This window comes from Hyla sarda, chromosome 5 (genome assembly GCF_029499605.1).
Source record: "Hyla sarda isolate aHylSar1 chromosome 5, aHylSar1.hap1, whole genome shotgun sequence".
Lineage (NCBI taxonomy): Eukaryota > Metazoa > Chordata > Amphibia > Anura > Hylidae > Hyla > Hyla sarda.
Genome location: NC_079193.1, coordinates 3,626,311 through 3,650,627, shown reverse-complemented (window position 1 = coordinate 3,650,627; position 24,317 = coordinate 3,626,311). Strand labels below are relative to the sequence as shown.

At 41.2% G+C, this 24,317-nt stretch overlaps 1 protein-coding gene across 1 annotated transcript in view; it reads left to right on the top strand.

Annotated features, from left to right (window-relative positions):
* PTH1R (parathyroid hormone 1 receptor) overlaps positions 1 to 24,317 on the top strand; it is a 294,531-nt gene that overhangs the window by 237,244 nt on the left and 32,970 nt on the right. Inside the window, exons 5-7 of the mRNA XM_056518705.1 lie at positions 425 to 578; positions 8,906 to 8,966; positions 22,855 to 22,921. Of these exons, the coding sequence (XP_056374680.1) occupies positions 425 to 578; positions 8,906 to 8,966; positions 22,855 to 22,921 (282 nt within the window). The remainder of the gene's footprint in view (positions 1 to 424; positions 579 to 8,905; positions 8,967 to 22,854; positions 22,922 to 24,317) is intronic.

Here is a 24,317-nt window from a genome sequence, read left to right as displayed (position 1 = left end):
CTGGATTTATATCCTTGAAAATTGGGTGCGTCTTATATGCCGGAGCGTCTTATATGACGAAAAATACGGTATATATGTATACTCTAATATACAGGGACGTCCCATAGAACCGCACTAACACCGCGTTCATAACATGTGTGCGAGGCCTCAACATGAAAGGACAAGGACCGTTCTCAGTTACACATTCTTCTTTTCTTTGCTTTCCGTTTTGGCTTTTCTTTACTTTTGTAATAGAATTTTTAGACAAACTATATAAGTATTTATACTATATATATATATATGTATATATATATATATATATATATATATATATATATATATATATATATAGATTGATAGATAGATAGATATTAGTTAAATATTATAAACAGTACAGAAATATAACACAATCTCATGTCACTTCCGTCCGTTTGTTTTCCTTTAGGTCGGGTGTAAAGTTGCCGTCACTTTTTTCCTTTATTTTTTGGCCACAAATTACTACTGGATCCTCGTAGAAGGACTTTATCTCCATTGTCTCATATTTATGGCTTTTTTCTCTGATAAAAAATATCTTTGGGGGTTCACACTCTTTGGATGGGGTGAGTATTCCCTGCGTTATATCTTATTGAATGTTCTCCCAGGATGCATCAGAGATGTCCCCTTTATGTTTTGTTTTGTCATTTTAGCCATATACTATATAGTACAGTTCTGTCTTCTATAAGAAGTTGTCACAGCCGCATCATATGGTCGACCAGGCTATAAAACCAGCACAAACAAGTATAGTTCTGCTATAATGCCCACTATATACAGGAATAACTACTATAATACTGCCTCCTGTATACAAGAATATAACTATTATAATACTGTCTCCTATATACAAGAATATAACTACTATAATACTGCTCCTATATACAAGAATGTAACTACTATAATACTGCCCCTATATACAGGAATATAACTACTATAATACTGCCCCTATATACAAGAATATAACTACTATAATACTGCTCCTATATACAACAATATAACTACTATAATACTGCTCCTATATACAAGAATATAACTACTATAATACTGCCTCCTATATACAAGAATATAACTACTATAATACTGCTCCTATATACAAGAATATCTCTACTATAATACTGCTCCTATATACAAGAATATAACTACTATAATACTGCCCCTATATACAAGAATATATCTACTATAATACTGTCTCCTATATACAAGAATATAACTACTATAATACTGCTCCTATATACAAGAATATAACTACTATAATACTGCTCCTATATACAAGAATATAACTACTATAGTACTGCTCCTATATACAAGAATATAACTACTATAATACTGCTCCTATATACAAGAATATAACTACTATAATACTGCCCCTATATACAAGAATATAACTACTATAATACTGCTCCTATATACAAGAATATAACTACTATAATACTGCCCCTATATACAAGAATATAACTACTATAATACTGCTCCTATATACAAGAATATAACTACTATAATACTGCCCCTATATACAAGAATATAACTACTATAATACTGCTCCTATATACAAGGATATAACTACTAGAATACTGCTCCTATATACAAGAATATAACTACTATAATACTGCTCCTATTTACAAGAATATAACTACTATAATACTGCTCCTATATACAAGAATATAACTACTATAATACTGCTCCTATATACAAGAATATAACTACTATAATACTGCTCCTATATACAAGAATATAACTACTATAATACTGCTCCTATATACAAGAATATCTCTACTATAATACTGCTCCTATATACAAGAATATAACTACTATAATACTGCCCCTATATACAAGAATATAACTACTATAATACTGCTCCTATATACAACAATATAACTACTATAATACTGCTCCTATATACAAGAATATAACTACTATAATACTGCCTCCTATATACAAGAATATAACTACTATAATACTGCTCCTATATACAAGAATATCTCTACTATAATACTGCTCCTATATACAAGAATATAACTACTATAATACTGCCCCTATATACAAGAATATATCTACTATAATACTGTCTCCTATATACAAGAATATAACTACTATAATACTGCTCCTATATACAAGAATATAACTACTATAATACTGCTCCTATATACAAGAATATAACTACTATAATACTGCTCCTATATACAAGAATATAACTACTATAATACTGCCCCTATACACAGGAATATAACTACTATAATACTGCCCCTATATACAAGAATATAACTACTATAATACTGCTCCTATATACAAGAATATAACTACTATAATACTGTTCCTATATACAAGAATATAACTACTATAATACTGTTCCTATATACAAGAATATAACTACTATAATACTGCTCCTATATACAAGAATATAACTACTATAATACTGCTCCTATATACAAGAATATAACTACTATAATACTGCTCCTATATACAAGAATATAACTACTATAATACTGCTCCTATATACAAGAATATAACTACTATAATACTGCCTCCTATATACAAGAATATCTCTACTATAATACATATATACAAGAATATAACTACTATAATACTGCTCCTATATACAACAATATAACTACTATAATACTGCCTCCTATATACAAGAATATCTCTACTATAATACATATATACAAGAATATAACTACTATAATACTGCTCCTATATACAACAATATAACTACTATAATACTGCTCCTATATACAAGAATATAACTACTATAATACTGCCTCCTATATACAAGAATATAACTACTATAATACTGCTCCTATATACAAGAATATCTCTACTATAATACTGCTCCTATATACAAGAATATAACTACTATAATACTGCCCCTATATACAAGAATATATCTACTATAATACTGTCTCCTATATACAAGAATATAACTACTATAATACTGCTCCTATATACAAGAATATAACTACTATAATACTGCTCCTATATACAAGAATATAACTACTATAGTACTGCTCCTATATACAAGAATATAACTACTATAATACTGCTCCTATATACAAGAATATAACTACTATAATACTGCCCCTATATACAAGAATATAACTACTATAATACTGCTCCTATATACAAGAATATAACTACTATAATACTGCCCCTATATACAAGAATATAACTACTATAATACTGCTCCTATATACAAGAATATAACTACTATAATACTGCCCCTATATACAAGAATATAACTACTATAATACTGCTCCTATATACAAGGATATAACTACTAGAATACTGCTCCTATATACAAGAATATAACTACTATAATACTGCTCCTATTTACAAGAATATAACTACTATAATACTGCTCCTATATACAAGAATATAACTACTATAATACTGCTCCTATATACAAGAATATAACTACTATAATACTGCTCCTATATACAAGAATATAACTACTATAATACTGCTCCTATATACAAGAATATCTCTACTATAATACTGCTCCTATATACAAGAATATAACTACTATAATACTGCCCCTATATACAAGAATATAACTACTATAATACTGCTCCTATATACAACAATATAACTACTATAATACTGCTCCTATATACAAGAATATAACTACTATAATACTGCCTCCTATATACAAGAATATAACTACTATAATACTGCTCCTATATACAAGAATATCTCTACTATAATACTGCTCCTATATACAAGAATATAACTACTATAATACTGCCCCTATATACAAGAATATATCTACTATAATACTGTCTCCTATATACAAGAATATAACTACTATAATACTGCTCCTATATACAAGAATATAACTACTATAATACTGCTCCTATATACAAGAATATAACTACTATAATACTGCTCCTATATACAAGAATATAACTACTATAATACTGCCCCTATACACAGGAATATAACTACTATAATACTGCCCCTATATACAAGAATATAACTACTATAATACTGCTCCTATATACAAGAATATAACTACTATAATACTGTTCCTATATACAAGAATATAACTACTATAATACTGTTCCTATATACAAGAATATAACTACTATAATACTGCTCCTATATACAAGAATATAACTACTATAATACTGCTCCTATATACAAGAATATAACTACTATAATACTGCTCCTATATACAAGAATATAACTACTATAATACTGCTCCTATATACAAGAATATAACTACTATAATACTGCCTCCTATATACAAGAATATCTCTACTATAATACATATATACAAGAATATAACTACTATAATACTGCTCCTATTTACAAGAATATAACTACTATAATACTGCTCCTATATACAAGAATATAACTACTATAATACTGCTCCTATATACAAGAATATAACTACTATAATACTGCCCCTATATACAAGAATATAATTACTATAATACTGCTCCTATATACAAGAATATAACTACTATAATACTGCCCCTATATACAAGAATATAACTACTATAATACTGCTCCTATATACAAGAATATAACTACTATAATACTGCCCCTATATACAAGAATATAACTACTATAATACTGCTCCTATATACAAGAATATAACTACTAGAATACTGCTCCTATTTACAAGAATATAACTACTATAATGTGAATTCGGGTAGAAAAACAGACATGGTGCACATCTACAATCTTGTATAATGATCTGATTGCTTCTCAGCATAATATCAAAAAGATCATTGTACAAGATTGTAGATGTGCACCATGTCTGTTTTTCTACCCGAATTCACATTATAACTACTATAATACTGCCCCTATATACAAGAATATAACTACTAGAATACTGCTCCTATATACAAGAATATAACTACTAGAATACTGCTCCTATATACAAGAATATAACTACTATAATACTGCTCCTATATACAAGAATATAACTACTACAATACTGCTCCTATATATAAGAATATAACTACTATAATACTGCTCCTATATACAAGAATATAACTACTATAATACTGCCCCTATATACAGGAATATAACTACTATAATACTGACCCTATATACAAGAATATAACTACTATAATACTGCTCCTATATACAAGAATATAACTACTATAATACTGCTTCTATATACAAGAATATAACTACTATAATACTGCTCCTATATACAAGAATATAACTACTATAATACTGCTCCTATATACAAGAATATAACTACTATAATACTGCCTCCTATATACAAGAATATAACTACTATAATACTGCCTCCTATATACAAGAATATCTCTACTATAATACTGCTCCTATATACAAGAATATAACTACTATAATACTGCCCCTATACACAGGAATATAACTACTATAATACTGCCCCTATATACAAGAATATAACTACTATAATACTGCTCCTATATACAAGAATATAACTACTATAATACTGTTCCTATATACAAGAATATAACTACTATAATACTGTTCCTATATACAAGAATATAACTACTATAATACTGCTCCTATATACAAGAATATAACTACTATAATACTGCTCCTATATACAAGAATATAACTACTATAATACTGCTCCTATATACAAGAATATAACTACTATAATACTGCTCCTATATACAAGAATATAACTACTATAATACTGCCTCCTATATACAAGAATATCTCTACTATAATACTGCTCCTATATACAAGAATATAACTACTATAATACTGCCCCTATACACAGGAATATAACTACTATAATACTGCCCCTATATACAAGAATATAACTACTATAATACTGCTCCTATATACAAGAATATAACTACTATAATACTGTTCCTATATACAAGAATATAACTACTATAATACTGCTCCTATATACAAGAATATAACTACTATAATACTGCTCCTATATACAAGAATATAACTACTATAATACTGCTCCTATATACAAGAATATAAGTACTATGATACTGCTCCTATATACAAGAATATAAGTACTATGATACTGCTCCTATATACCAGAATATAACTACTATAATACTGCTCCTATATGTAAGAATATAAGTACTATGATACTGCTCCTATATACCAGAATATAACTACTATAATACTGCTCCTATATACAAGAATGTAACTACTATAATACTGCCCCCTATATACAAGAATGTAACTACTATAATACTGCTCTTATATACAAGAATATAACTACTATAGTACTGCTCATATATACAAGAATATAACTACTATAATACTGCTCCTATATACAAGAATATAACTACTATAATACTGCTCCTATATACAAGAATATAAGTACTATGATACTGCTCCTATATACAAGAATATAACTACTATAATACTGCTCCTATATACAAGAATATAACTACTATAATACTGCTCCTATATACAAGAATATAACTACTATAATACTGCTCCTATATACAAGAATATAACTTCTATAATACTGCTCCTATATACAAGAATATAACTACTATAATACTGCTCCTATATACCAGAATATAACTACTATAATACTGCTCCTATATACAAGAATATAAGTACTATGATACTGCTCCTATATACCAGAATATAACTACTATAATACTGCTCCTATATGTAAGAATATAAGTACTATGATACTGCTCCTATATACCAGAATATAACTACTATAATACTGCTCCTATATACAAGAATATAACTACTATAATACTGCTCCTATATACAAGAATATAACTACTATAATACTGCTCCTATATACAAGAATATAAGTACTATGATACTGCTCCTATATACCAGAATATAACTACTATAATACTGCTCCTATATGTAAGAATATAAGTACCATGATACTGCTCCTATATACAAGAATATAACTACTATAATACTGCTCCTATATACAAGAATATAACTACTATTATACTGCCCCTATATACAGGAATATAACTACTATAATACTGCCCCCTATATGCAAGAATATAAGTACTATAATACTGCTCCTATATACAAGAATATATCTACTATAATACTGCTCCTATATAAAAGAATATAAGTACTATAATACTGCTCCTATATACAAGAATATAACTACTATAATACTGCTCCTATATACAAGAATATAACTACTATAATACTGCTCCTATATACAAGAATATAACTACTATAATACTGCTCCTATATACAAGAATATAACTGCTATAATACTGCTCCTATATACAAGAATATAACTACTATAATACTGCTCCTATATACAAGAATATAACTACTATAATACTGCTCCTATATAGAAGAATATAAGTACTATGATACTGCTCCTATATGTAAGTACTATGATACTGCCCCCTTTCTACAGGAGTTTATCTTCTATAATGTGTTACAGGTTACACATCATGTACATATATATAAGTCGTTTTTCGGTCAGACTGGACCTGGTTCTGTAGCGCCTGCATTGTACACACTGTGTGTGGGTCATCAGTTTGCACAGCGCATACAATGTGGATGTTATATGAGTCACTATCCGCGATGCTGCCGTCTGATTCCTCTGTGTTGTGTTTGTGTTTATTGTTGTTGTTTTATGCTCCAGGCTTCTGATTGGCTCAGAGTTTTCTTTAATCCCGATATAAACCAATATATAGTTGTCTATAATATTACCCTAATGTTGAGACTTAGCTGACTCCTCCCTCTAATGATAATGAGATGACTCTGCTGACTCCTCCCTCTAATGATAATGAGATGACTCTGCTGACTCCTCCCTCCAATGATAATGAGATGACTGCTGACCCCGCCCTCTAATCATAATAAGATGACTCTGCTGACCCCTCCCCCTAATGATAAGATGATTCTGCTGACTCCTCCCTCTAATGATGAGATGACTCTGACTCCTCCCCCTAATGATAATAAGATGACTCTGCTGACTCTTCCCCCTAATGATAATAAGATGACTCTGCTGACCCCTCCCCCTAATGATAATAAGATGACTCTGCTGACCCCTCCCCCTAATGATAAAATGATTCTGCTGACTCCTTCCTCAATTGATAATGAGATGACTCTGCTGACCCCTCCCCCTAATAATAATATGACTCTGCTGACCCCTCCCCCTAATGATAAGATGATTCTGCTGACTCCTCCCTCTAATAATAATGAGATGATTCTGCTGACTCCTCCCTCTAATAATAATGAGATGATTCTGCTGACCCCCTCCCCTAATGATAAGATGACTCTGCTGACCCCTCCCCTAATGATGATAAGATGACTCTGCTGACCCCTCCCCTAATGATGATAAGATGACTCTGCTGACCCCTCCCCTAATGATAAGATGACTCTGCTGACCTCTCCCCTTATAATAATGAGATGACTCTGAGATGGCTTTGCCTACTATGCCTCAGACTATTCTGCACTGGTGGAGAGATGATCCCATTGTTACAGAATCGTGTTACATTGTGACGATTACTCATTCAGTGACGGCTCCATGTATTTGGCAGCGCACATTGACTCCTCCTTCTGGGACACTACAAACTCCACTCCTGGGTGTAATTGCTCTAAACATCTCAGCAGATGAGAGAAGATGAATATTGACCTAACACCCAAATAATCAACCGCATTGAGATCCCAAGGTCAAACGCATTTCCAACCAGCACTGTTGATTGGCTGAAGATTATAGAGGGGCGGGGTTTGCTATATTTGTCACAGGAGGAAGAGGGATCCAGGCCAAGGAGGACGGACCAACACCCAATGTACACGACAAGTTACATGTTCTTATGTATTTAACCAATGCCTGACCCCAGGAGCTCACAGTCTACTCGCTATATTATGGTTTTCTGGCTCTTTAAATCTTCCTTCCCAGGTATCTGTCATTCATGGTCCCTAAGGGACTTTTATCTTCTCACCTGAGATCTGCGTTTCTATTTTGCAGGTGTTCCCGCTATATTTGTCACTATTTGGGCGCGGGAAAGAGCCACAATAGCCGACACAGAGTGAGTAAAAGACCCTCAGTGTAAAATGTCTTGTATCACTATCCTAGACAGGAAACTCCTCGGAACGTGCTTAACCCTTTCTTCTCCAATGCTCTTGTTATAATCCTGAGTTATATCCTGTATCATACTACAAATCTTCTGAATGTTCTGTTCGTCTGAGTCTGCAGTGACGTATGTGGCCCCGGGGCCCCAGCACTATGGGTCTCACTGACACTCTACAAGAAATGAATAACAAGGCACTCACCAGCTGCTTGTACTCCAGTTGGTCGGCCATTTGAAGCGCATATAGTGAAAGAGCATCATTGCCCCGATCACCCCCCCCCCCCTGTCTATGTTCAAACCTTCGAAAGCAGAAAAAGAAAACAAAGGTGCGCTCCCAGTGTAGAGGTCTCAGATAAGGGGGTGCCCCCAAAAATATGTAGTAGGGCTCACCAGAGGTTGTTGTGCTGCGGGCACAACCCCGTGGATTGTATGTAGAATCACAATGGTGGCGGAAAAAAAAAAAAAAAAAAAAAAATTATATATATATATATATATATCAGTGTTTGATATAGATCCAAAAAACAGGACTTTACCAGGCGCTTCTCCTCAAAGGAATGACCAAACCACACTGGACGATTCAGGAACAGTCAAGTTTATTGGGTGCAAAAACGTTTCGAGTCCGAGCAGGACTCTTCGTCAGGCAGAGGGATTTCAAACATAAACAGTGTTTATATAAGGTCCTGGGGTAACCATTACCGGGTCAAAAGGTCATGACATTACATAACAGTAAAACAGCAGCAGGGCTAAAAAACGTTTCATAATCCAATACAAACTGTAATAATACATAAAAAGTCGTCATCTGTCTCCAATACCATGAAATGCAGTGCAGTGGCGGTATACATAATCTGTATGGCATGGAAACACAACAGTTTTCTAGCCCACATCAGCATGACTGTTACCGGACGCGTTTCGGTTTTCATTGATAAACTACTGTTGTGTTTACATGTCATACAGATTACACATACCGCCACCGGGATAGGAGGTCGGGATAGGAGGTCGGGATAGGAGGAGGGGATAGGAGGTCGGGATAGGAGGACGGGATAGGAGGTCGGGATAGGAGGTCGGGATAGGAGGACGGGATAGGAGGACCTGATAGGAGGTCGGAATATGTGGTCGGGATATGAGGTCGGGATAGGAGGACCTGATAGGAGGTCGGGATAGGAAGACGGGATAGGAGGAAAGGATAGGAGGTCCGGATATGAGGTCGGGATATGAGGTCGGGATAGGAGGTCGGGATAGGAGGTCGAGATAGGAGGACGGGATAGGAGAACGGGATAGGAGAACGGGATAGGAGGACAGGATAGGAGGTCAAGATATGAGAATGGGATAGGAGGACTGGATAGGAAGACGGGATAGGAGGTCGGGATAGGAGGTCGGCATAGGAGGTCGGGATAGGAGGATGGCATAGGAGGTCGAGATAGGAGAACTGGATAGGAGGACGGGATAGGAGGTCGGGGTATGAGGACAGGATAGGAGGTCGAGATAGGAGGACAGGATAGGAGGACAGGATAGGAGGTCGGGGTATGAGGACAGGATAGGAGGTCGGGATAGGAGGTCGGGATAGGAGGACGGGATAGGAGGACGGGATAGGAGGACAGGATAGAGTATAATACAGGATATAACTCAGGATCAGTACAGGATAAGTAATGTAATGTATGTACACAGTGACCTCACCAGCAGAATAGTGAGTACAGCTCTGGAGTATAATACAGGATATAACTCAGGATCAGTACAGGATAAGTAATGTAATGTATGTACACAGTGACCTCACCAGCAGAATAGTGAGTCCAGCTCTGGAGTAAGGTTGGGTGTGTCTGTGCTCCTGTGACTTCCAGCAAACTTCCAGAGAAGCAGACTTTTCTTCCGCCCCTCCCCAGGTGTGTGGCAGACTCCTGGGTAGGGGTCTCTGCTATGGAGCCCCGGGAATCCAGGACTTCATTTTGCGCTCCCCGTTCTAGGCCGGAGGGGTGTGTGCGCGAACATGCAACGGCCAGTAGCCAGGATGGGGTCAGAAGATCGACCAGGGCCCACAGCAATGTGGGGCCCCCTCCCCCATCCCCAGCTGGGAGCTGCAAAGCTTCTAGCAAAAGTTCATCCAGGCCAAGAAGCTCATCCAGGCAGAGGAATGGAGTAAAGGCATCTACATCAGTTTCCCCAGAACCCCAGCAATGGGGGGTAAAGGGGCCAAGGGAATCCCTGGCAATATTCACATCCAGAATGCAGGCCAAGATGGCTCAATATGAGGAGCTTGGGAAGCAGCTCAGAGGAATAAGAGCGGATTTAAAATTTGCCCGCTACCAAGTGGATCAGTCATCCAGGGCCAAGAAGGCAGCATTTGCCGCTAAGGTAAAAACATTAAAGAAAAAAGTGGAGGAGATTGTGCGGATGAGGTCTGACATTGTGGAGGGTGCCGGCATTTTCCGTGAGAAATTTGTCCATGGTGCTCGTTTCTCTGGTATGCCGGTCTCTAGAGATGATGATGATGATTGCCAGAGTGAGGAGGAGGAGATGGAGGAAGGTGAAGGAGGTGAGGAGAGCAATGTGAGTGAGGGGGATATGGATACTAATTCTGTGCGTGACACCACTGCTACCCCTGACCCCCCACTTACCCTGAGTGAAGACCGTGTGAACCCGGCTCAGGTGGCCTTACCTACCTCCAGTGAGGATGATGATGATAATGATGATGGCAGTGACTGCAGTCAAGGCAGCGGCTTGGCAGATGGGGGTCTCCTGCGGGCGATTGTAATGCAGGAGTCCCCCACCCGTCTGGAAAACTTCTCTTTTGGAGAGGATTTAGGTCCAGAGGAGGAGAGGAAGAATAAAAAAGCGAAGGGCAGGAAGAGGAAGAAAACGCAAGGACAAGTTAAGTTTGTCTTTTCTTCTTTCCAGCAGTCTGAGTCAGCTGAGAAGCCGATTCAGGATGCTGGGTCCCCCAACCTGCCAGACCCCGTTTCTGTAGTGGAGCGGGGCCAGCATGGGGGATACAGTAGTGCACCCAAAATGGCCGCGGGTGCGATAGAAAAAAAAGGGCACCCTCCTGTGAGGGGGGAGGGTGCCCAGGCACCAGAAAATGGTGGCAGATTCCCTTGTTCGGGGGGCGGTACAGGTCCTGGCACTGCAGGGCACTCCCCTGTGAGGGGGGGGAGTGTTCGGGCACCGGACCTTGTTGGTTCAGGGGGCGGTCCCCTAGGTGATGCAGTCGGTACCGATCCTGGCACTGTGAAGGAGGAGGTTCCCTGCGCGTCAGCCGCAGTAGGCGGGGCGGGAGTGCGTCCGGAGGGACAACTCCCGTCAAAATCTGCGGCGGCGTGCGATGGGGCGGGGCCACCTATGATGGGGGCGGAGTCTGTGTCTGTGCCCAAAGACACTGGACAGAAGAGCCGTGCAGCTCCAATCATTAAGCCAGCAACCCTTATACCTGGAGTAATAGACCCAGCCAGCCCGGCCTGTAACACATCAAGGGAGAGTGTACGCAAGAGTGAAAGTGAGAGCAAAAATGTGAATAAAAATGGTAATGTGCAGGATGTGAGTTATGGCAGTGTGCATGGGAGGAGTTGTAGTAGCAGTATGGATGAAGGGAGCGGAGTGCAAGAGAGGGGTGCAAGCGGGGTGCAAGAGAGGGGTGCAAGCGGGGTGCAAGAGAGGGGTGCAAGCGGGGTGCAAGAGATGGGTGCAAGTGGGGTGCAAGAGAGGGGTGTTTGTGAAATACAGGTGAGGAGTGGTAGTGGTATGCAAAAGAGAGGTGTTATGGCTGAGGCTTACATTAGGAACAAGGGTCCTGGTTTGGGGTCTGGTTCTGGTTCGACTGCCCCCCCGGTAGTGGCTGCTTCTCCCAGAAGCTATGCCAGCGTCACTGCCGGGGGATCAGGGGGATCTCCATCTCCATCTGGCTCTGGGGGTCAATTGCAACAGCGCCTACTGGAGGCTCTACGTAGGGGAGACAGGTCAATCCATGTAGAGGGGAGGGGTGAGGTTGACCTGTCTTTTTGGATAGAAAGACACGGCTTAGGCGCCTTCCGAGAACAAAACGGGGAGGTGGTCTGGTCCCTCCCAACATCCGGGCAGGAAAGTGGCCGTAGGAATGTGGTCCGTTTGGTGTGGAGGGGCGAAGATGCGTGTCCGCCTCGGGGTAAGGTGGTTGAGCTCCTCCTCCAGATGGAATTCAGGGCAAGTGACATCTTTGCCCTGATCCACCCCTACGGTACTTCCGAGTTTGACATCAGCTTCGTTCGACCGGAGGGTTTGGAACTTTTCTGGTCGAACTATGAGGTGGTGAAAAGCGAGCCCGGCTGGCGGGATTTCGCCGTAAAGGCGATATCCCGTCAGAATCTGGCCAAGAAAGTGACTGTATTGACACGTAACGAGTCACTATCTTGCTATGACATCGTGACCTGGCTCAGCAGATATGGTGATGTGACGGACATGCCGAAAAAGAACTATGACGAACATGGGATCTGGTCTGGGGCCTGGACGTTTTCCGTCAAACTTAAGCGTTCAGGGAGCACTGTTGCCCACATCCCATCAGCTGCTTTTCTTGGGAGAGACAGAATCCAAATTTTCTACCAGGGGCAGCCCAAGGTCTGTCACAGGTGTGGCAGCCCCACTCACTTTAGCGCAGCCTGTACCGTGCAGGTCTGTGCTCTGTGTGGTGGGGTAGGTCATCTTGCCGCATCCTGTAGGCAGATCAGGTGTCATCTGTGTGGTGTCTTAGGACACCCTTTCAGCCGTTGTCCTAGCGCCTTTGCCCGTGCGACGGTCACCTTGGCTGGGGAAAGCAGTAATGTTGCCTCAGCTGGGGAGGGCACGAGCGCGGGAGAAGGTGCAACAGGGTCAGTGAAGAGGAAAAGTCCCGCCAAGCTGAGGCGGGAGGCTAATCGCAGAAGGAGCAGGGAACTGGAGAGTTCCCATGTGGCAGGGGTAGCTTCTGGCCCTGCTCCAGAGGTTAGTCCTGAAACTGCTGAGGCCCTGGGGGAGAATGTGCTGGATGAGGAAATGGGGAGAATCTGTAAAGAAGAGGGCAGCAAGGCCGATCTTTCCGATTCCTCCCACTATGAAAGTGTGGATGAGGAGGGTGAAGAGAGGCCAAAAAAAAAGGGCAGTAAAGGGAGAAAGAAGAGGTCGGAGCCCTCTAGTCCCCGTGCTACGGACCAGGTCCCAAGCGGAAGCTTACCTGCCCCCCCTCTGATTGATCTGTCTAACCGGTACTCTGTCCTTGATGACATCTCCTCCCCCTCCATGGAGGGGGGGGTCGAGGATGGGGTGCCTGAAGTGGGGGAGCCTCCGGGGGGAACTGGGCCCTGTCCTGATGGGGCAATTTCCTCAGGGGATGGGGCCAAACCGGAGCCAGGTGGAAATGGGGATTCAAAAATGGACCAATCAGAATCCAAAAAACGGTCCAAAGAGAAAGAAGCCTCCTCATCTGGGGATGAGGGGGTGAAGAAAAAACAGAGATAATGGGGGTTAGGGCCATCTAACTCAATCACCCATGATGGCGGCACTCACCCCATTGACGCTGGCATCTATTAACTGTGCCAGCATAAAGTCTGATATGGCTAGATTCGCAGCCTTTGATTTTCTCGGCCGTGTTGATGCCGACATTTTCTTTTTACAGGAGACCAGGTTGTTAGATCTAGCCTCCCTGGTAAAAGCCAGGAGAGAGTGGAGGCGCGGCCCCTCCCACTGGTCTCTTGCGGCTGAGCCGTATAGTGGGGTGGCGGTCCTTTTTACCGCTCCTGTTGAATGCAGACAGGTTATTGAGTTAGAAATGGGGAGGTGCCTGATCTTAGATGTCCTCATGAAGGGGCAAGAGCTTCGGCTTATTAACATCTACGCCCCACAAACAAAGTGGGGACGAAAAGATCTCTTTATGAGGATTAAGCCCTTTCTTTTTACAAGCCGACAGGTGATCTTTGGAGGGGATTTCAATACTGTCACGAGATCCCAAGATAGGAGAGGCTCCAATGATCGGTTGGCTTATGATAGCATAGCTCTCAATAGTATAGTTAGGGAAGCTCGCCTAGAGGATGCCCACATCCGGAGCCCCTCAGGCCACGCGGGTTTCACCTATCATCGAGGTAGCTGCAGGTCTAGAATAGACAGGTTTTATTTAAAGGAGGAAGCCGTCTCTTCCGCAGTGTCCGTGGTTGAGGTGGAGTTCTCCGATCACTGTATGATTTTGTTTTCCCTGAATGTTTCAGAGACCCCCCGGATGGGTAAAGGTTATTGGAAGCTGAATTCGTCCCTCCTGGAGGAAGCGGAGATAAGACAGTCCTTTGAGGATTTTCTTCAGAGTCAGGTACCTTTACTGGACCTATGTAGTAGTAAGTCAGAGTGGTGGGAGATATTCAAGAAGCGGGTTGCGGGGTTCTTCCGCCAGCTCTCGAGCCTCAGGTCCCTGAACAGGTATCGCCTGTATCAGGGTCTGAGGAGGAAACTCGAGCTTCTCGTCTCGACTGGAGGTAGCCGTGAGGATATCTCCAGAGTGAAGTCCTTGCTGATGAGGTGTCAGTACGATAGGCACGCATCTTTGGTTTTTGAGAGGGATTTCGGGAAGTACCGCTCGCCCGACCCTTACAGAAACTGTAAGATGTCAGTGAGTAGTAAAGTGGTCTCAGGACTGATTGATAGTACGGGATCTCTGAATCGGTCCAGATCAGGGATTTTGGAGGTCGTCAGATCCTTCTACTCACACCTCTTGGGAAGGAAGGATCTAGATCGAGACAGGATGTCGGCTTTCCTGGCTGAAACCATTCCTGAGCCAGGGGTAGACCCCTCTCTTGATGTTTTGGCAGAAGAAATCAGGGAAGAGGAAGTGAGACTGGCGATCGAGGGGCTCGCCCCTAAGAAGTCGCCAGGTCCGGATGGCTTAACATCCGAGTGGTACAGGACCTTTAAGGAGTCTTTAGCTCCCCTCTTGACTGAGGTATTCAATGAGTGTCTCTCCTCGGGCACTCTGCCGAAGTCATTGAGGAGGTCAGCCCTGATTCTTCTCTCAAAGGGTAAAGATCCCAGCCGTATTGAGAATTGGAGACCCATAGCTCTTCTCAATGCGGACAGGAAACTTCTGGCCAAGATACTGTTTAATCGGCTGGTGAAGTTTGCACCCCGGCTCCTTTCGGGGGCCCAGCACTGCTCTGTTCCAGGCCGAAGCACCTTAAGTGCTGTCCTTAGTGTCAGGGAGGCAGTGGAGCGGAGTAGTGCGGGTCTCTGGAAGGGGTACTTGCTGTCCCTGGATCAGGCCAAAGCATTTGATCGGGTGAACCACGAGTACCTCTGGTCCGTCCTCCTGAGATATGGCTTACCGAGTACTTTCGTTAATTGGCTTAAGATCTTGTATGCAGGGGCAGAGAGTTTCCCACTGGTGAACGGTTGGTCTGGCCGCTCTTTTGAGGTGGGGTCCGGAGTCCGTCGGGGTTGTCCCTTGAGCCCGCTTTTATACGTGTTCGCAATCGATCCCTTCATCCGGAGGGTAGATTGTGGGCCGTTGGCGGGAGTCGGGATGAGTCTGGCGGAGCTGGATGTCGCCCAGAGAGTGGTGGCGTACGCTGATGATGTCACCATCTTCGTGTCCTCGAGAGAGGAGGTCGATGTGGTGATGTCGGAAGTGGACCGCTACTCGGAGGCATCCGGGTCTAAGATCAACCAGGATAAGTGTGAAAGTCTCTGGCTGGGAGGGGGAGATCCCACGTTTGATCTCCCGGACACCCTTCCAGGGCCCCAAGAGTCAGCAAAACTTCTGGGCATCACATTCGGCCAGGATGATTATCCCACCAAAAACTGGGATGGTAAGCTCCAGGATGCCACTCAGAAGGTGAACCAGTGGAAGGGTTGGTCTATGACCCTCAGGGAAAGGGTACACCTGATCAAATCGTACCTGCTCCCCTTGTTTATCTATCTGGGCAGCGTATGTATTTTGCCAGAGGCTTACTATACTAGAATCTACAGCCTGTTTTTCCAACTGTTATGGGGGAACAGGATAAACCTAGTCAAGAGGGAGGTTACGTACCGCACGAGGAGACTAGGGGGTTTATCTATGGTAAACCCTGTGGTGTTCTTAACGAACACCTTCTTGAAAGCTAACATCTCGAACCTCTGGTCAGAGACGGCTTCTCCATGGGTACTCTCCTGCAGGGAATGGTTTCGGCCTTTCTTCCAGGAATGGGAGACAGGAGGGCAAGTGAAGGACCTCCGTACGCCCCATGGATATCTTCCGGCTTACGCTACCCCGACTCTGAAGGCGATACGTCGGTGGGGTCTGGGAGTGTGGGAGATCAGGACCCAGTCAAGGCAGTTCCTTGACAAACGGGTTCTGTTGACCCACTTCCAGAAGCCTCTGGCGCTCAGGGACTGCCCAGGTCGGAATCTGCGGGTGGGGTTGTATCTTTTAAACATGAAAAGGATCCCCCTGAAGTTTTGGGACTTGGCCTGGCGCTGCTTTCAGGGGAAGCTATATGTGAGGGACAATTTGAAGTGTAGGAGATCTGATGACCGGGGGTGTCCCCGAGAAGAGTGCAGGGACATGCTGGAAAGCATGGACCATTTCCTGCTTCATTGTCCCTTTAATATAGGGGTCTACAACCGGGTGGGCGCTTCCATCGGCTGGAGTCAACTTGCCGGCCTTACCTATCCGGAATGGGCTTATGGGGCATTCAGGACCCTGGGTGGCCGTGATCGGGGCACTTTATTCTTAGTCAGTTTAGTGGTTAGGTACTACACGTGGAATGCACGGTGTTTAGTGTCTACACAGCGGAAAGTCCTCTCCGAGGTGGAGGTCTGTAGGAACATCACCGGTGACCTTGGGAAGATCAGGTCTTTGGAGTATGGCAGTCTTGGTACCAGTAGGGCTTCTCTCCTATGGAGAGGGTTTTGTTTTGATGTGCCCTAGGTACTAGACCTTTTGGGTAGAGTACCCTGGTTTTGGTTAGGGACAGTGATGTAGGGACAGGGTTAGGGTGATAGTAGGGTCAGTTTATTTTTAGGGATAATGGTAGGGTGAGAGGTAGGGTGCAGTTAGGGAAAGAATGTAAATATTTTGTATGTATCAGGATTGCCATCCTTCTTCCTGGTGGTGGGCTAATGCATGTGCACCATAGCTTTTTGTTTTGTTTTCAGACGCTAAAGTTATGTAGGGCTTACAGGCACCGAACTTGGGCCTAAAGTGGTTTGTATTGTTTGTTTTTGTATATTATAAAGCTGGTTATGGTAAAGTTGGTTGGGAGGAGTTCTAGGTTGGGAGGGTGTTTTTGTGGGTGGTGGTGGTTGTTTGTTTTGGTGGACCTGGCATGGGTCAGTTATGGACTGGACATTGAGGACTATGGACTCTATGGACTCTGACCCATGTACAGGAGGGTGGGTGGTGCGGGTGAAGGGACAGTTTAGAGTAGGTTGTTTTCTGTATATTTATAGGTGTATATAGGTTATATGTATATAGTATGTATATAGTATATATAGTAAATATTATAATTTTGTTTGTTTTATATTTTGGTTTGTGTATTATATAGTGTTTATAGTAGTGATAGATGGCAGTCGAACCATTTTTTTATTTTTATTTTTTATTTTTTTTATTTTTTTTGTTAAAGCTAAATATGCAATTTTATTTTTGTTTTTTGCACATTAGGTATGCATGCATGTGAGTGTGTTTGGTTATGTTTGGTGTAGTATTAGTATTTTTAGGAAAAGCTGGGCTGGCCGTTTAGGCAGGATTTTTGTTCTTGAAAAGTATGGGTTTATGTTATTTCATTTTGTTGTTTTCCATTATGGCAAAGTTGTGCTGGTTCTGTGTTTGTTATGATTTATATTTTTCTAATAAAAGATTTACAGGATATAACTCAGGATCAGTACAGGATAAGTAATGTAATGTATGTACACAGTGATCTCACCAGCAGAATAGTGAGTACAGCTCTGGAGTATAATACAGGATATAACTCAGGATCAGTACAGGATAAGTAATGTAATGTATGTACACAGTGACCCCACCAGCAGAATAGTGAGTACAGCTCTGGGGTATAATACAGAATATAACTCAGGATCAGTACAGGATAAGTAATATAATGTATGTACACAGTGACCTCACCAGCAGAATAGTGAGTACAGCTCTGGAGTATAATACAGGATATAACTCAGGATCAGTACAGGATAAGTAATGTAATGTATGTACACAGTGATCTCACCAGCAGAATAGTGAGTACAGCTCTGGAGTATAATACAGGATATAACTCAGGATCAGTACAGGATAAGTAATGTAATGTATGTACACAGTGACCTCACCAGCAGAATAGTGAGTACAGCTCTGGAGTATAATACAGGATATAACTCAGGATCAGTACAGGATAAGGAATGTAATGTATGTACACAGTGACCCCACCAGCAGAATAGTGAGTACAGCTCTGGGGTATAATACAGGATATAACTCAGGATCAGTACAGGATAAGTAATATAATGTATGTACACAGTGACCTCACCAGCAGAATAGTGAGTACAGCTCTGGAGTATAATCCAGGATATAACTCAGGATCAGTACAGGATAAGTAACGTAATGTATGTACACAGTGACCTCACCAGCAGAATAGTGAGTACAGCTCTGGAGTATAATACAGGATATAACTCAGGATCAGTACAGGATAAGTAATATAATGTATGTACACAGTGACCTCACCAGCAGAATAGTGAGTACAGCTCTGGAGTATAATCCAGGATATAACTCAGGATCAGTACAGGATAAGTAACGTAATGTATATACACAGTGACCTCACCAGCAGAATAGTAAGTACAGCTCAGGGGTATAATACATGAGATAACTCAGGATCAGTAATGTTTGTACATAGTGCAGTAATGTAATCTAATGTATTCAGTGATTCGGCTGTTTATGTAGTTTCCTTCTATTCGTCTCCTGTATCGCGGACGTGTTATATAAGATAAAATGTCGCTATTCTCCGCTCTGTCCTGGAGATTATTCTCATCCGATGCACAATGTCACAACAGGAACATTATCACAGACGTTTTGTACCTTGAGAATTATTGAGCGCTCCAAGTTAGGAGACAAATGACTTTGTTTACGTGAAAGTCCTCGGCTCCTATTGATTTACATGGGGAGGATGTGAAGTCGCTGACGGTTCTGGACGCTCAGAGATCGATGGATAGAAGAGAAGTTATGAGACTTCATCATACAGGACTGAACATGGCGGACGCCGAGAAATGTCGCCTTCATGTCTAACATCACAGGACACGTATTGACGCCAAGTATTGATTGTCGGAATATTATTACAAAGCGGCTGTGATCATTATCCTAATTCCTACAGAGATAATTAAGACAAAACACCCCTGAGGAAGTCACCAACGGGCAATGAAACACGTGGGGTCCAGGCGGGCACCTGCGGGGTTATCCTGCATCTGTTGTCAATCGCCCTACTTTTCCATATTGATCGAGGTTGTATTTATTGCTGACAGGCCTAATATCATTATGATCCTTAAACTAAGGAAAGTTTATCTGTGATTTGCCCTTTATTCTGTGATTAAAGGGGTATTCCGGGCGAATCATTTTTCCCCTATCTAAAGGATAGGGGATAAGATGTCTGATCGTGGGGGGCCCGCTGCTGAGACCCCCACCATGATCTCCCTGCAGCACCTTGAGACGTCACGCCACGCCCCCTCCATTCATGTCTATGGGAGGGGGCGTGACGGCCGTCACGCCCCCTCCCATAGACATGAATGGAGGGGTGTGGCTTCACATCACGTCCCCAGTCCCGGAAACCCGGAGTTTTCCAAAACTGGAGATTCAGCAGCCGCATATAATGTGGGTGCTGCAGGGAGAACGTGAGGGGTCTCAGCAGCGGCCCCCCCGAGATCAGACACCTATCCTTTAGATAGGGGATAAAATGATTTGCCCTGAATACCCCTTTAATGTTTCTGGGCTATTGGGACCTTTGCAATATCTATGTCTTATTTAGCAGAAGCCCTGGGAATGGTCTCTCCCCCCTTTTTTTTGGGGGGGGGGGTTCCCCCCTTTTGTATAACGGTCTTGGGGTCTTTTCGATGATTTTACGTTTCCTTGTCTGCTTTATCCTCTATGTGAGAATCGTAATATTGTATATTTTTTTATTGTACATATAGTGGGTGTGCGCTTTTTGGTATATCGTCTTTTCTTGTGGTGTAATGTTAGTTTACTGATATACACAGCGGCACCCGAGTATGATTACTCTTGCTGAGCCGCGTGAGGTTGTATATGGGAAAACATCAGTCACCGACATCTCCGAGGATCCGAGATACAAAGAGTCAGCGAAATAATCTACAACGGGGATGATATGTTATATTAATGGCAAATATAATTCATAGATAAGATCAGGATATATAGAATTAAGGGGTACACAGGGGTCACTGTATATATACATTACTTATCCTGTATTATACCCCTGAGCTGTACTCACTATTCTGCTGGTGAGGTCACTGTGTACATACATTACATTACTGATCCTGTACTGATCCTGAGTTATATCCTGTATTATACTCCAGAGCTGTACTCACTATTCTGCTGGTGAGGTCACTGTGTACATACATTATATTACTTATCCTGTACTGATCCTGAGTTATATCCTGTATTATACTCCAGAGCTGTACTCACTATTCTGCTGGTGAGATCACTGTGTACATACATTACATTACTTATCCTGTACTGATCCTGAGTTATATCCTGTATTATACTCCAGAGCTGTACTCACTATTCTGCTGGTGAGGTCACTGTGTACATACATTACATTACTTATCCTGTACTGATCCTGAGTTATATACATTATTATACTCCAGAGCTGTACTCACTATTCTGCTGGTGAGGTCACTGTGTACATACATTACATTACTTATCCTGGACTGATCCTGAGTTATATACATTATTATACTCCAGAGCTGTACTCACTATTCTGCTGGTGAGGTCACTGTGTACATACATTACATTACTTATCCTGTACTGATCCTGAGTTATATCCTGTATTATACTCCAGAGCTGTACTCACTATTCTTCTGGTTCAGTCACTGTGTACATACATTACATTACTTATCCTGGACTGATCCTGAGTTATATCCTGTATTATACTCCAGAGCTGTACTCACTATTCTGCTGGTGAGGTCACTGTGTACATACATTCCATTACTTATCCTGTACTGATCCTGAGTAATATCCTGTATTATACTCCAGAGCTGTACTCACTATTCTGCTGGTGAGGTCACTGTGTACATACATTACATTACTTATCCTGTACTGATCCTGAGTTATATCCTGTGTTATACTCCAGAGCTGTACTCACTATTCTGCTGGTGAGGTCACTGTGTACATACATTCCATTACTTATCCTGTACTGATCCTGAGTTATATCCTGTATTATACTCCAGAGCTGTACTCACTATTCTGCTGGTGAGGTCACTGTGTAAATACATGACATTACTTATCCTGGACTGATCCTGAGTTATATCCTGTATTATACTCCAGAGATGTACTCACTATTCTGCTGGTGAGGTCACTGTGTAAATACATTACATTACTTATCCTGTACTGATCCTGAGTTATATCCTGTATTATACTCCAGAGCTGTACTCACTATTCTGCTGGTGAGGTCACTGTGTACATACATTCCATTACTTATCCTGTACTGATCCTGAGTTATATCCTGTGTTATACTCCAGAGCTGTACTCACTATTCTGCTGGTGAGGTCACTGTGTACATACATTCCATTACTTATCCTGTACTGATCCTGAGTTATATCCTGTGTTATACTCCAGAGCTGTACTCACTATTCTGCTGGTGAGGTCACTGTGTACATATATATTAATAACCTGTATTTTTCTCTTCTCCATTAGGTGCTGGGACCTCAGTGCAGGGAACCTAAAATGGATAATTCAGGGTCCTATTCTTGCTGCTACTGTGGTGAGGAGACAATTATTATGAAATGTATCGATTCTGATTATCTCATTGTTATATAGATTATAGATTTTTTTTATTGATTTTAATTGATTTTAATGTCTCATTTATCTTCATATAATCAATATAAATTGATCACTTCCTTATGTAGCTATAAAAATATTCTCAACTCGTTACAAACTAAAAATAAAAAAAGTTGTGACTGATGGAATGTGAGGAGGAAAAACAAAACACATTCTCTCGACTCTCAAGGGGTTAAATTACTTTTCTTTATTTCTTTCGTTTTACTATTTGGGGATTGTTTTTTCCTCAATTATTTAGGACATTTATGTGATTTTTCTTTTTTTCCACAATCTTTGGTAATAAAAAGGATGTGAGCGTTGCCAGATACACCAAGCGTCCTCCGTGGCTCCGCCTCCCTCTATAAATAGCGCCCTTGTGTACGTTGTGGAGCCGCCGCCGCTTGTTTGCTTCCTTGACAGATTTTCTTGGACGGGCGTCTCGGTGTTAAATATTTATTTCCGTCTTTTTTACGGCTCGGGGAATATTTAATCTTTAAACATTCGTTTGGGCTTTGATAGATCTGAGGTTACGTCTGTCAGAGAGTTTCCCACAAAACATATACAATGTATTATTAATGCGGCTATAAAAAGTATTCAACCCCCCGGACTGATGTGTTTTATTGTGTAACAGCAGAAAATGCAGATTATTCCAAATCTGCGTTAAAGGTCTGAGCTATGAAAGAAGGACAATTGCAAGGAGACTCAGTGCTACAACGTATCGGCCATCGGGGAGAAGGGGGCGCCATATAACACTGCAAGCTGTGGGGGTCAGCACAGAGGGCAAATCCCATGGGAAGCCTTTATCCAGTGTTTCCCAACCAGTCATGATTATTGACAATGTAACTGAACTAATAGCATTCACAATAGTACCCTTCATGACTTTAACTGAGCACATTGAGTAAACATCCACAGTGCAATTAGAAAATGTATTGATTACTAATAATATCTGATCTAACTGTTCTGTCATAATTAAAGATCAATACAATGTAACTGAACTAATAACACAGACAGATGTTCCCTTCATGTCTTTTATTGGGCACACTGAGTAAACCTCCACAGTGCAGGGAGAAAAAATTAAACCGTGTATTAATCACTATAACATGTGATCTAATTGTTCTCTGTCATAATTAAACACAAATTCAATGTAACTGAACTAATAATAAAGACAGATGAGCCCTTCATGCCTTTTATTGGGCACACTGAGTTAACATCCACTGTGCAGAGAGAAAATCAAAACCCTGTATTGATTGCTAAAAACAACTGTGGCTATTTACTCATAGTGCTTAATAATAGACAGGTACAATACATATCTACGTGTTACTAGCTTAGTAACATTGTAT